Source organism: Brassica rapa, chromosome A07 (genome assembly GCF_000309985.2).
Source record: "Brassica rapa cultivar Chiifu-401-42 chromosome A07, CAAS_Brap_v3.01, whole genome shotgun sequence".
NCBI classification, from domain to species: domain Eukaryota; kingdom Viridiplantae; phylum Streptophyta; class Magnoliopsida; order Brassicales; family Brassicaceae; genus Brassica; species Brassica rapa.
The window spans coordinates 8,156,874-8,171,523 of record NC_024801.2 but is presented as its reverse complement, the minus strand read 5'-3'; the positions used below and the strand labels follow the sequence as shown (position 1 = coordinate 8,171,523).

General features: G+C 36.5%; 5 protein-coding genes across 6 annotated transcripts; 4 read left to right on the top strand and 1 right to left on the bottom strand.

Annotated features, from left to right (window-relative positions):
• The first annotated feature begins 219 nt into the window (after positions 1-219).
• On the top strand, positions 220-3,611 carry LOC103828588 (ER lumen protein-retaining receptor B). Its single transcript, XM_009104193.3, has 5 exons — positions 220-2,295; positions 2,393-2,774; positions 2,854-2,927; positions 3,155-3,218; positions 3,301-3,611. Exons 1-5 carry the CDS (start codon positions 2,205-2,207, stop codon positions 3,335-3,337), a joined length of 648 nt encoding a protein of 215 aa, XP_009102441.1. The 5' UTR covers positions 220-2,204; the 3' UTR covers positions 3,338-3,611.
• A 584-nt stretch (positions 3,612-4,195) lies between these two features.
• On the top strand, positions 4,196-6,350 carry LOC103828587 (xyloglucan endotransglucosylase/hydrolase protein 3). Its single transcript, XM_009104192.3, has 4 exons — positions 4,196-4,652; positions 5,381-5,481; positions 5,572-5,765; positions 5,879-6,350. The coding sequence occupies exons 1-4, from the start codon at positions 4,451-4,453 to the stop codon at positions 6,261-6,263; spliced, it is 882 nt and encodes a 293-aa protein (XP_009102440.1). The 5' UTR covers positions 4,196-4,450; the 3' UTR covers positions 6,264-6,350.
• A 206-nt stretch (positions 6,351-6,556) lies between these two features.
• Positions 6,557-9,863, bottom strand: LOC103828585 (beta-glucosidase 9). 2 transcript variants are annotated; one of them, XM_033274764.1, is made up of 13 exons: positions 9,662-9,863; positions 9,496-9,559; positions 9,342-9,391; positions 9,185-9,260; positions 8,590-8,661; positions 8,407-8,494; positions 8,055-8,313; positions 7,842-7,957; positions 7,549-7,760; positions 7,446-7,471; positions 7,276-7,363; positions 7,087-7,194; positions 6,557-7,002 (listed from the first exon to the last, which is right to left on the bottom strand). In XM_033274764.1, exons 1-12 carry the CDS (start codon positions 9,788-9,790, stop codon positions 7,088-7,090), a joined length of 1,287 nt encoding a protein of 428 aa, XP_033130655.1. In that variant the 5' UTR covers positions 9,791-9,863; the 3' UTR covers positions 6,557-7,002; position 7,087. The 2 variants fall into 2 exon arrangements, with proteins under 2 accessions (XP_033130655.1, XP_018508678.1); XM_018653162.2 differs by having other exon boundaries at positions 6,562-7,002; positions 7,087-7,177.
• A 657-nt stretch (positions 9,864-10,520) lies between these two features.
• Positions 10,521-12,219, top strand: LOC108868982. The gene is made up of 5 exons (XM_033275936.1): positions 10,521-11,006; positions 11,093-11,359; positions 11,431-11,565; positions 11,762-12,073; positions 12,142-12,219. Exons 1-5 carry the CDS (start codon positions 10,521-10,523, stop codon positions 12,217-12,219), a joined length of 1,278 nt encoding a protein of 425 aa, XP_033131827.1.
• On the top strand, positions 12,166-13,598 carry LOC103828584. Its single transcript, XM_033274765.1, has 3 exons — positions 12,166-12,558; positions 12,637-12,745; positions 12,828-13,598. Exons 1-3 carry the CDS (start codon positions 12,227-12,229, stop codon positions 13,452-13,454), a joined length of 1,068 nt encoding a protein of 355 aa, XP_033130656.1. The 5' UTR covers positions 12,166-12,226; the 3' UTR covers positions 13,455-13,598.
• Positions 13,599-14,650: the final 1,052 nt, after the last annotated feature.

Genomic DNA, 14,650 nt, shown 5'->3' with positions numbered 1-14,650 from the left:
GTTGAGAATTATGATTTAGATTTTTGTGGATGGATGTTTAGAATTTAGAGTTTAGAGTGTATGACTTAAATTTTAGAGTAATTGTACTCTGTCTACAAACATAACCCCATAATTTGCACAAATGGAAGTTGTTTTTATTGCTGATGTGTTTTTTTTAAATGACATTTCTATCCCTATTCCTGCTACAATACAACGTATATTATATTGGTCTAATAAACACCTACCTAACCTATTATACGCAACATGTACAACAAAGAGTTGTTGCATGTTCACACTAATCGATACTCTTCAGTTCTTCTTCTCTTACATCTTTTTTCATCTAAAAAATGCACATTGTTTTCTCCGTCAAACTCTTAGTTAAAAGATTATGAAGTCCACCTGATCCCCTATTCTCCGCTATGTTTGTAAGTCCACAATGTGTTCTCCGTTGAAACTTTTAACCTTCTTTTATATCTACATCGGAAATCATTTAAAATTCACATCGATTCACTTGTCCTCTTCTGCAACCACCTCCGACTCGCCATGAACCTGAGCTCCGACTTCTTCCATCCACTGCCGCGTCAGAATGTACGCCGTCAAGCTTATCCCTTCACGACGGTGCTTCACCTTCCACCTATGTTTACGTCGAGACCGTCGCGAGACCGCTGCAAAATTTACACGGCGTACTCCTTCGTCACCGGATCTTTAGTCGCTTTGCTCTACCGACGTCGTCATGCTCGGATTCAAGCACTGCCATCGTGCTCCTCCTTGCCATCTCCATCAAGCTCAAGATCCGGCGAAGAGAAAGGTTGATCTATCCAATGGTGACTTTCTATTTTTTTGCACGACATGTCCCTGGCGTTCTAGTTCTTTTCAATTTGACCCCAAACATTTTAGACTTACAGAAACATCCTCGCGAATCAACCCCAAATCTTTCAATCGTGCGATGTAGCCAAGTGGGTCAGTCGACAGTTACATATTTTATTAGACACCCTCGTATTTTATTAAATGGTTCATATTTTGTTAGCAAGCTATATGAGCACCAAATATAATAGACGGTTATATATTTTATTAGACGGGATAGATAACGTTGTTAGCAAGCTATGTGAACAGATTACATATGGTAATAATAGTAAATATTATAGTTGAAATAAGAAGATTATGAAAGCTAATAAAGAAAATTGAGAAAATGAGAGAAAAGTAAAACAAGAGAAGAAAGAAAACAGAATAATATTTTAAATAAAATAATATTTCTTGAATAGTGGGGTCTACTATTTTTTTTGCATAAGAAAATCATTTCTACGGGATTCTCTTGCCTCTTAACATAACAAAATGAATAATAGGGCCATCAGTGTATTTTAGACCTACTAATGTTGGATTCCACTACCCTTTTCTATCCTTGCAAATTTCATAATTATTGACTATTTTCTGTGCAAATGGCTCTAACATCTATGGTATAAAATTTAAAATAAAAATATTTTTATATTTGTAGCTATATTAAATGTATTATTATTAAGATTACTTAGTATTTTTTGCTCTTCACTGAATGACATTTTGATCATTTTCTTGTGTGTTTGATAAAAACTTGTGTTTTAGGAGAATTGCCATATTTTGTATAGGGTAAAAACTGTATTTTTTATTTAATATATCGATGTAGGATATTCTGATTAGATCTTTTGTATCTAGATATCTGCTTGACTATATGTAAAATCAGATCAAAATCGATTCAAACTAGCTAGTATGATAATGAATTTCAGCCATAGTAGTTTGAATTTTATTTTTGATTTATTCGACATTATTCACAACATATAGGATATAGCCATTTTGCAATCCAGTTTGTTCTTAATTATGCTATGTAACCAGTTGACACAGAGAAAATCAAACAGGTTATAGTGATAGAATTGTTTGATATTGAAACCGTGTTTTGAAGATTTACAAGGCAGGTAATAAAACGCAAGTATATTTTATTTTCGGTTAATCAAAATACACACCGGTTAGGTATGAAACCGATAAAATCGGGTAGGGTAATAAGATATCGTTACCCAAAAGAACAAAGCCCACAACGAGAAGTAATGGGCTTTCATTACCAGAGGAAAAAAAAGCAAAAACACGGGAGAAGAAGTTTGTGGAAACGGCACCAACGAGATCTATCTAGCACGAGCCGAACCCGTATTGTGGTGTAGAGAAGGAAGGAGACGAAGGAAGAAGAGAGAGATCGAAGGAAGATGAACATTTTCAGATTAGCAGGTGATATGACTCACCTGGCCAGTGTTCTCGTCTTGCTCCTCAAGATCCACACCATCAAATCCTGCGCCGGTATCTTCATTTCCCATTCCGATGATAAGTTTAGGTTAAAATTGACGTTGACCATATGATCTGAATGATTCGTTTGTAACGGTTAATTAATTTGCAGGTGTGTCATTGAGGACGCAAGAGCTCTACGCCATTGTGTTCGCTACGCGTTACTTGGACATTTTCACGAGCTTCGTGTCTGTCTACAACACCTTCATGAAGCTGGTCTTCTTAGGGAGCTCCTTTTCGATTGTCTGGTACATGAGGTACCATAAGGCTGTCCACAGGACTTACGACAGGGAGCAGGATACGTTTCGCCACTGGTTCCTTGTGCTTCCTTGCCTTGTCTTGGCTCTTCTCATCCACGAGAAGTTCACCTTTCTTGAGGTGCTCTGGACGTTTTCATTGTACTTGGAAGCTGTTGCTATATTACCTCAGCTTGTCTTGCTGCAAAGGACTAGAAATATCGATAACTTGACTGGCCAATACATTTTTCTCCTTGGGTACAACAAGCTCGCTTTCTTTGATTAGTGTTATTGCTTCTTCTTCCTTTGACTTCTCTTGATTGTCATCTTCTTGCAGTGGGTACAGGGGATTGTACATCCTAAACTGGATCTACCGTTACTTCACTGAGCCCCACTTTGTTCACTGGATAAGTATGACTCTCTCTCTCTCTCTCTCTCTCTCTTAACCTTCTTCATTGTTAGCTTAATTTAGCGTTTCAATAGATGCAGCATATATGTAGCTTCTTTGCCACATGTATCTTGTAGAAAGCATATGTCCTGAATATGCATCACTCCTTCTCATTGTCTTTGTGGAATATCCGTTGGTCTTTGTATATCTGACATGTCAAAATGGACTGTGTGTGATTACGATGATGCAGCATGGATCGCGGGGCTTGTCCAGACATTGCTCTATGCCGACTTCTTCTACTATTATTTCCTTAGGTAAAACCATCACCTTATCCTCTCCTTTTGTTCCTAACTCTACTTCTGCCTTTGACTGTTCTCTTCTGTTTTATGTTTGCAGCTGGAAGAACAACAAAAAGCTCCAATTGCCAGCTTAATTTTCTACAGTTTTCGATGCGCGGAAACCCTAAGGATTCAATTTGGTGCCGGTTAGAGGTTTACCAATTTACTCTGTTGGTGGTTAATGGAGGAGACGAGCATATAGATATATGTGTAAACTCCAGCGACCTAACTTACATTATACTCTCTTTCTTGAACTTTTTTCGTCAGACTCAGCTTTTTTGCTCGAGTCAAGTGATGTTACTAGAGGATTTCGACAGGTGGACAGTAAAACATCCCATCTCAACGAGATTTGAACCACTATTACAATCAGAGTGAAAATGCATCAAAAATAATAATAATTTGGAGATACTGCGAGACTCCAGCTTAATAGAAAAGATAATTAAGCTTCTTTTTTTAAAAACAATGAAAGATTAAGCTTTTTTTTTTGTCGGTAGATAATTAAGGTTCTAAAATCTCATCCATCACTTTCGTGAATTTGGTACTAATTTAGGGAAGTCTTTGAGCATTAAATATGAAGCTTTGCACATCTAGAACATGCACACCCGTCTCTATACAATTCAAACTTCTATACAGTCATGTTCGGAACACTATACGATAGATCATAGATTCTTGTCTTTTCATTAACTCAATACGAAAAAGAAAGAGAACACAAATTTAGAACTACAACTAATCTTAACGTTTGTTTTTATTTTATTAGCAGGGGTTATTAAACCTATGATTTTTAGGCTGTCTTGTGTATTTTCAAGTTGACGTAACAACACTTAATTCTTTTTTTTTTATCAACACGTAACAAAACTTGATAATCTTAACATTTCTTATATGCATATATTCTAACTCCATCAAATTTTCCACGCACCTAAAATCATATAAGTGATATCCATAGTCGATCGAAGCAACATACTTCTCATAATAGCGCTATTGTAGAAAAGAATATTTAATGGATAACTACATCTCGAAGAAAAAGAAAGAGAGAATGGTGATGGGCATGGGACAATAAGAACTGGCGTGTAGGAGATGTATAGAGAATTTGATGTGACTCTAATCTCTCTGTCTCCACCATATCTTTCATGCTTTCCACTTTTTCAACCTTATTAAACCAGCTTGTATAGGTGCAACACTATAGTACCTCAGAGAAAAACCAAACCAAGATGATACATACGAAAATCTTTGGTGTTTTTGCAGTAGCGTTATGGTTATGGATAACAATGGTTGATGCTAGGTTTATCGGAGGGAGAGGAGTCGAGAAATATGTTACTTTCGGTCAGAACTATGTTGTTAAATGGGGTCAAGGTCATATTTCCACACTTCACTCTGGCAAAGAAGTTGATCTCTACATGGATCAGTCTTCAGGTTAGTATCTCTTTCTTTTGTTTCCTCTTATAAAAATACAAAAAGACAAGAAATTGTATAGTCCAAACTCCAAAGGGTTCTATTTATTAGTGACCAGGCAAGTATGATCATATGGTGTGTAATTAAATGGGCAATTGTCAATACTAGCACCTTTTGAAGTTTATGTCTCAAAAATAGTACTAGAAGGAGAAAGTCACAAAAATGACATTCATTAAAGAGTAAAATATCTCTAATACCCTTGGTTTAAAATTAAATAAACAAACAAAAATAAAAATAAAAAAAAATAAAAAAAATAAAAAAAAATAAATTTTTTTTTTATAGTTTCAGATTATATGTTTTCAGATTCGAAATTTTTATAACTTTTTTTTGAAATTTTTTTTTCGAAATTTTTTTTTTATTTTTTTTCAAATTTTCTTTTTATAATTTAAAAATATTTTTTGAAACTGTTTTTAAAATTTTTATTTTTTATTTTAGTATTTATTTTTTATAAAATTTTAACCCCTAATTCCAAAACCCTACCCTTTAACTCTAAACCCTAAGGTTTGGATTAATTAACCCAAGGGGTATAAGTGTATATTTAACTTTTTAATAAAAGCTATTTTTGTGACTTTGAGCCTTGATTGCTATTTTAGGAACAAAAACTTGGTTTGGTGCTATCCTTATCTTTTTCTGTAATTAAATATTACTGAAGTGACAGTACTGGTTTGGCTTCTACGTACGTGAAACAGGTGCCGGGTTCGAATCCAAGAACATTTACGGATCAGGTCTCTTCCAAATGAGGATCAAAGTGCCCGGAGGAAATTCTGGCGGTGTCGTCACCGCTTTTTATGTTCGTTTGTATGATTGATAATATACATGTGTAGATGACTAACTCAACATTCATATTTATTTAACTGTCTTTATATGTAAATAATGACAGTTGACTTCGTTGGGAAGTAATCACGATGAGATTGACTTCGAGTTCTTAGGGAACAACGATGGAAAACCCATAACGTTACAGACAAATATCTTTGCGAATGGAGAAGGAAACAGAGAAGAGAGGTTCTTGCTTTGGTTTAACCCCATCAAACATTACCACACTTATGGGATTCTTTGGAACCCTTACCAAATTGTGTACGTTCTTGTTACAGTCCTTACTGTTATCTTCTCTATCCATTTCATGAAAAATGATAATTTTGTTTGTTCCTTAAGAATAAAATCAAGATTAAGGATGGTATGAATGATAGGTTTTATGTTGACAACATCCCAATAAGAGTCTACAAGAACCAAAACGGCGTTAACTATCCATCAAAGCCGATGCAAGTAGAGGCCAGTCTCTGGAACGGTGACGCTTGGGCAACTGATGGCGGTCGGACCAAGATTAACTATGCATACTCTCCTTTCATTGCCCATTTCCAAGACTTTTCCGGCCTGTCAGGCTGCTACATAGATGGTCGGAGTGATAACGTTGCCACTTGTGGATCTTCCAACTACTGGTGGAATGGAGGCAAATATCAAAGGCTAAGCGGATACGAACAGAAAATCTATGAGCATATCAGGAAGAAGTACATGAACTATGACTATTGCACTGATCGCTCTAAGTACCAAAGTCCTCCTAGAGAATGTTATTGAAATTACATAACGTTAATTATTATATATGTCTAGGGAAATATAAATAAATAAGTCGTACGGAAGATAAAAAAAGAGAGGTTAGATCAGCTTTCTTCTGAGGTTGGGGGGGGGGGGGGGGGGGGGGAATAATCGGCTAATTTAGCTTCAAAATTCTATGATAAAATGTCTTAAGAACATGTCTACAACAGAAAATAAAGTTTATATAAATTATTGCATTTTTTAACTTCAAGTTATTATAAAAAGAAACTAAATTATTATTGCAGATTTGCGCTTAAAGAGAAGATAAAATCTAGTATATTAAAGATTGCTTTTATAATTGACCACTTAAGCTTTTAATCCCTACCAAGATTATTTCAAAAACATATATATATATATATATATATATGCTTAAGAACTAGCAGAATACATTCTACTTTCATGGGAAAACTTTCCTTTATTTATTGGCGCACATGCTTAACATCCATTGTTGAATAAAGAAAACCAAACCGTTCTTCAATCTTTAGTTTACTGAGAAGAAAAGCCAGTAGAAGAAGATACGGAGACGTTTTTCGGGTCTTGTGAACCAACGACCATCCCTTTGAGAAAAGCAGAGTACTAAAAGGCAGAGGTCTTCGGAGACCTTTTACGTTCCGGATCGCTGAAATTCACATAGTATAATCCATATGTGTAATTGGTATCAAGAAACTCGTACAAATCCATAAACGACCACTGGAAGTAGCCTTTCGTCTTTGAGCCATTCCTGCATACATAATTCACCACCGTTTAGTATTAGTTATAAGTGTGACATAGGACCAATTTTTTTTTTCACGGATCATAGTTACACCTCACTGAATCAAGTACAGCACCGATATAAGCCTGAAGGTATTCAACTCTTTCCACGTCGTCAAGTGATGAATAGTGGTTGGTGGATTGACCTGGTTGTAGTATTTAGTTAAAAGGAAACTCTCAATATTTTGTAATGTTTTAGAAACTAATAAGTCAAGGACAAAAAAAGAGAGAGAGAGATAAAGACCGTTTTCAAGAATGTAGACAGGTGGATTGCCATAGTTCTCCTTTATGTATGCCAACACTCCTTCAAGACCCCATGGTAGCACATCATACTGTGAATATAGCATGAAACTCAACATTACAATAATTATGGTGATTCAGAAGGGTTACATAATATTAGCTCTGAAAACACACCTTGACCAGTGTAGAATTCCCAAAGGCTGTCCAAGAAAAAAAAAGAATCAACTATGGAACTCATGCATGGTAGATGGACAAAACATAGGTAAGAAAAGCATACGGCTAACTAAAGCATTCATGTCTGCACTAAAATCCCCTTGTTGGAAAGTGGATACGTGTGCGGCGGTCATTGTAGTATAGTGTATGACTCCTATGAAGTCAGACGAGTCTTTAACGACTTTTGTTTCTTCTTCCGAAAAACTTGGCAATCTCTTGCCCACCAGTCTCTTCATCGTATCTGGATAGTCCCCAAACACCAGTGGGTGCAAAATCCTTGAATTCCGAAATGAAAACGTTCATTAGAGTAGCTGAAGAAGAAAGTAAATTATTTCAACAAGAGTGTGTTTAACAAACCAGCCTAAAAAGAAATCTTTGGCTATCTGAGTTGCCATCTCGTCCTCTTTTGAGCTACTAAAAGGAACTACCCAGTATGAAAAGCATGTCATACCAACTGATCCATTCTGTTCACCCTACACCCATCACACAAGAGACACCAAGAACGAGAGAGGTAAAGCGAGCATTCAATATATTAAGGATATATGTGCGTGTATTTGTGACATGGCGTACCTTATACTTTTGCTTGTACAATCTCGCTGTAGATGCGTGTGCAAGCAACATGTTATGGACCGCAATATATGGCTCAGTTGAGGAGTTTCCTCTGGAACAGTTGACATGTCCAAATGGAGCAGAACAGTGCTCAGGAGGCATAAATCCCAAGTCGTAACCTCCCAATGCTGACATATTGGGTTCATTAATTGTTGACCAGAATTTCACTTTGTTCCCTAACTCTCTGAAGCAAACGTCTGCAAAAGCTGTGAAGTCATCGCTGCAACAGAACATCCCATTTATATATAAGAACACACTTCAATTAACAAGTTACAACGAGATCAATGTAGATGGAAGAAAATGTTGGCTTTACATGATTCTGCGGTCAATCCATCCTCCGTATTCATCTTCAAGAGCCTGAGGAAGATCATTGTGATACAACGTAACATGCGGTTCAATTCCTGTAACCATACCAAACTCAGTTTGTGTTGTTCCAAGACACGTGGCATAATCACACCAAATTGTCATGATGAGACGCATAATGTTACCAATTTACCATGTCTTGTGAGCTCATCAATGAGGTTTTTGTAGAATAGTAAACCCTTTGGATTCACAGGTCCTCTTCCACCTTAAAACCAAACGAACAAAAATACATTTAAAACTTGACGAAGGTAACAACATTGGAGTCCAAACAAAGATAGCATAAAGTGGGAGAATGCGCACATGCACCCATAATTTTCCAAAAGAAATGTTATGTATTTCTAAGCTAAATTTTTATATGCATTCATTATCGTTTGTAATTTTTCTCATTAAATAATATAGAAAAAGTTCAAAAGGAAAAAAAAATCATTTAGGAAAATATTAATAAATTTAACTGAACGATAAAATCTTAACAAACTTGTTAAAAAAAATCTTGTTCTAAAATAAAAAAGTAAGAAAAACAAAATTTTCTATTTTTCCAAACAAATTTTTATAGACTACTGCATTCTGTAAGATAAATATTTTAATTGTAGTTTTAACATTATATTCTAAAATATTAATTTTAACATTTTAAATTATTAGTTTAATATTTATTTATTAAAATATATAATATATATATATTAATTAAATACTTGTCGGTATAAAATATTCCTAGATTCGTATGCACACACCTGGTATAAGTCGCGACCACGAGATGGAGAGTCGGAATGCATCTAAACCCATGTCATACATCAGCCTTACGTCCTCCTGAAACATATCACTGTTCATTGAGTCAAAAAAGTTTGAGCACCAAACAAAGCACAAAACAACATGAATGCATGCCCATACCTTATATTTATGATACCCATCACATGCTATATCTCCGCTAGGTGCGTTATCTACATCGTTAATAACCAAACCTTACATTGTGAGAACCAAAATTCCTTGAAAACATAAATCTCATATGAAATTCTAACTCAAATTTGCTTTGTGTGGAGCTTACTAGAGCGAATGTATGTATCCCATATGCTAGGCATCCTCCCGTCTTCATCAACCGCTCCTTCCCACTTAAAAGTTATAAAAAATCATATTCCGATCATCAAAAACAAAAATGCATTTCCGAGTATAAAGAAAGGGAACAACCATTATAAAATAGTTCGAACTCCAACCTGAAAAGCAGAAAAGGCCGATCCGAATAGGAATCCCTTCGGGAAATCATTCCTGCTGTAAGCATCGATGCATCTCCCGGAGAAAGCCAAACACAATAAAATGGTAATGAGGAGCAGAACATGTTCCATCTCTTCTTAGCCTGTCTTGTAAGTAGACTGTTTTTCTTTTTTTTTACTTCGCTGCATCTATTCTCAATATATATATATATATATATAGAGAAATTACCTATAATGAGTCAGATGATACATATAATGACTATACTAATGCATAAACTTTCTTAATTACTGTACTAGATCACATGGGTAATCAAAATACAAAAAAACCAGCATTCCTTTGAGTATTAACGAAACTGCCATTGAATTAATTTAATAATTAATTGTCTAATATTTTCCAAAAAAGCAAAACCCCTTTCTCGACACTTCTCTCCTTCGTAATCTCAATTTTCCTTTTCCCCACATTGAACCTCCATCTCCGACAACCTCATCTCAGTTGCAGTCGCCTTGCGTTTCGTTACCTCCTCTCTAAGCCGGCGTCGTCCCTGCACACGATGAACCCTAACTCCAAACCCTAACTCCGATTTGGCTTCGTCACATCCGCCTCAAAATTAAAGAAAATTGAATCTGTAAGTGCTAGATATATTCATTTCTTAACATATTTTCTTTGATTCCATGCTAAATTTCAATAACCCTAATTTCTAATTTTATTTCTGACAAATTGAAAACTGGTTCTGTTTTTTTTTTCTTTTCAAAACCCTAATTCTCAGATTAAAATCGATTTGTCTTTTCTAATTTCTAATTTCACTGTGTATAATCTGGATGAATGATATTTATTAAGTTTGTTCTTGTTTTTTTTACAGGAATGGCCTCATCTTCGGGTACCAAGAAGTATCCTCCGCGGCTTTACGAGATTGGTAAAACGCCTATTCAATCTCGGAGCATGAACCACAGTTGTTTTCTGTCCAACCTTCAAGTAATGAAAGAGTCTGTCGGTGAAGACGTTTGGCTTGAGTTAAGAGAATTAGCTGTAGGCGTGATTATCAAGCTGAAGGAGTTGGAGTACACTTGGTCTGCAAAACATGTTCATTATTTTCTGGTGAATCAATTGGCGATTCAGTACAGTCATGAAGTTTGGTCTTTGATAGAAGACCAGCCATTGAGGTTCTCTCTGTATGAGTTTGAAGATATTACAGGGTTAAATTGTGATCCCTTTGACACGCAAGAACAATGGGATGTGGCTCATGAAGACTTTTGGGTGGAGATGAAAGTTCCAATTTCTGAAGGACCCAAGTTGAATGAACTTCAAGCCCTTTTTCCGATCATCAGAAATTGGCCTAGAGAGAAGCGTGTAATGGTTGGCTTGTTGTGTCTATTATCCATTGGCATATTTGGCATTTCAAGCAATAGTAGAATACCTCTGCATTTGGCGAAAAGGGTGATGGATCCAGCAGCTTTCCAGCGCCATTTACCAGCCTTGTGGATTCTATTAAAGTGGTGACATACGAAGAAAAGAAGAGTTACACACTACATGGTTGTGTTCATGCATTGCTTATTTGGATATACGAGTCTGTGCCAGGTTTAGGAGAGATATATGGGCATCGGATAGAGGAAGCTGAGGTTCCGCTTCTGTCATGGCATGGTTCTCGTCAGCGTATCAACTTCCCAAACTTCTGTGCACAAGAAAAGAAAAAATATCAGAAGGTATGATTATTTTCTTTGCAATTATTTGTCTTATTTTTTTTACTTAATTAGTGTTGTACTTTACAATGCAGATTCGTGTAAGGCATATGATTGTAAAGGCAATGGAGGATAGATATCCGAAATGGGGCGAAGATAAACCGCCTGATGATTTGGATAACATGATAGTTGACATCCTTAATGATCAGCTAAACGACAAGTTTTGGGATGTAGTGCCACTTACCAAGTGCCAGAAGAAAAAAAACTCAAGTCAGTGCACCTAGTGTTCCTGAAAGAGTGGATACAAGCCCCTCCACAAAACGAAGGAAGGAGAAAGAAACTGCACCAGAAATGGTATGTATCACATGTTATTGAACATTTTCGTTTTGTTAGTATCTAATTTTTTTTGGTTTGTGAGTTTTGAAGAAAGAATCTCATACTGATATACCCATCAACAACAACATCATACAAAAGTTGGTTGAGGCTGTTGACAACTTGTCTGGAAGAGTAGAAACCATGGATGTTAGTGTAGCTGAAAGGGTTATTAAGACATTGGAAGCTTCTGTACAAGCTCAGGTGGAAGCTAGAATGGCTTTATTTGAGACTGAGATGAAGAACAAGATGGCCATATTAGAGGAAGACATGAATGTTCTTAAAGGGAAGGATGAAGAAAAAGTTACATCCAATGCCGGCAACTCCAAAGCACATGAAGACGACGACGCTTGTAGCAACACGATGGTATGTTTATATTGTCATCTACTGTTTTTTTTTGTACAAAATACTAACTGATTTTTTATACTTGACAGTCCTGGATGGTTCAGACCAAAAAAGGTTCAGTTGATGGTTTACCAATACGTGTCGTAAAAAAAGGAGAAGAAGATTAACAAAACGATGCCAGGGAAAAAAGTGAAGATAGAGAAACCCTTTTCTATCCCACAGCTAAATGACCAATCCATTTCTACAGAGGGTTGGGAAAATCATCTAAAATGGCAGAAAAGTGTAAAGTGTAGAGTGGCGTTGGAAGCACTAGCTTCAAGTTTGGAGGAGCCTACACGCAAAAGAAAAACCAAGCTGACAAAGACTCAAGTTTTTCCATTCGTAGGGAATTCAACAGTGAAGCGTATCGTATCTGGTAAAACTGTCTCCAAGGAATCTTATGACCCATTAGATAAGGTGGCTCCAGAGAAATTGAAGAAAGTATTGGACTTCATTAAGTCTGATTTGTAAGTTTCCTCTCTTCCATCCTACCTTGTTCTTTCTTAATTGTCTCCCTGGTCTTATTCTTTGTTTTTTTTTTGTAGGGAAGATGCTGAGTCTGGTTATGGAGATAGAAGTGCAAGATTTTATCTGACCTTGGTGCTACCAAGAGAAGCTTGGCCAACAAAGAATTATGGCTGGTTGCATGACTCTGTAAGTTTATGTTTGTGATTTGTTTGGCTCAGTGTCCATTATGAATAAATCCATTCTGATTGTGGTCTTTGTAATGTCACAGCACATGGCTGCAGCAATGCGTATGTTTCACAGACGCTCCATGCAATCCCAGTCTCCATTTTGTTCTCCTCGAATTGCATTCCTTGACCGCTGGTTTGTGAACTCATGGGTTAATGACTACAAAAAGTTTGGTGAGACAAATGAGTTGCCAGAATATTTTAGCATGGCTTTTAATGGAGAATACCTAGCTGAATTTGTCACGGGTAAGAAGTGGCTTACAGATGTTGACTCTCTCTTCCTCTGCCACCATGTCAACGGCGACCACTGGGTTGCTCTTCACATCGATCTGCAGAAGGAGCTAATACATGTGTATGATAGCATTCGAACTTGGGTGCCTGATAAGAAGATGCAAGAGGAGTGCATGCCGTTTACGAAAATGCTTCCTGCATTGCTTAACAAGATGGTCGATCCTAAGTTGAGAACAAAGCCTCACAAAAATTTCACCTACCGTAGGTACAAGAAGATTCCCCAAAATGACGACCCAGGAGATTGCGGCTTGTACACTCTGAAATACATTGAATGTTTAGCTCTGGGGTATAATTTTGTAGGCTTAAGTGATCAGATCATACCAGCAATGCGATTGAAGATGGCTGCGGAGATTTATGATGAGGTGTCTATGGAGGATTAGGAAGTATAACTTGTACTCTGCTTTTTTTTGTTGCTTTTTTCTCGGATGTATAACTGTAGGTTTTTGCTTATTTTTGGATGATATTTTCTTATTCTCGGATGTGTAATTTGGATGTTTAACGTTGATGGTTACTTTGTTTAATTATGGCTCGTCTCTTTCACATTTTCAGCTCACTACAAATTCTGGAAAAAGATAAACTAAATGAATCATAATGTAATGAACAAAGTCCACTAAATAAACTACGTAATGTTGCACGAAATTCAATGAAATATAATGACCAAAGTCTTCTAAACAAAATAATCGTAATATTCCACCACACAAAATGCAATATAATGACAAAAGTCTCAAACTAAATCGAAAACTTATCACTTAAGAGGACATGTTGTAAAATTATGACCACTCTGGTTACAAATTCGACATGTGTGTTCCTTCCGTGGCCGCTTTTTACTTGCAACTTTCTCCAAAATGGATTTATGTCTTGATTTTTTTGGCCTTCCCGGTGGTTGGCGGACCTCAGGTGGTAAACATATCCTCTTGGCAAGCGCTTCTGGAATTGGAAGGACGTCATCTTTGGGCATAACAGCTGTGTTGTACGCATTGTACAGGTATTGCTTCCGATAGTAATGATGACAAAGTGATATACATGACATCTTTCTAGCTTCCGCAGCAGCTATAGCATGAGCACATGGTAGCTTCTCCAAATCAAATCTGCGGCAAGAACATTTCTTCTCGGTCAGGTTTACAACATGTAAAGACGAGACTCCTGTAACTTGTGACTGATGAATGTCAATTGCTTGAACCTTTAGTAGATTAGCAATAGGTATCCGGCCCTGCAAATGTTAAATCTTAGTATACTAGCAAATAGTCTAACAAAAAATATAACCTGATTCAAAATATATTACCTCCAACACCTTCTCTACACCTCGAGTAAGAGAGGTTTTCAACAACTCAGCGTCATGTTTTCTTGTTGCAAACCAGCGTGTCATCATTAATCGGATCGACTCTAGAAGGTGAACAACTGGCAAGCTTCTAGCACCGGACAAAGCTCTATTTATGGATTCAGCTATGTTACTTGTAAGGAGGTTATATCTATCACCTTTAAAATGAGCTCGTGCCCACTTACGTACATCAGCACGTTCCAGATATGCATGCAAATCTGGATTTAACTCTTTGATTGTCTCGAAGGTTGCTTGAAA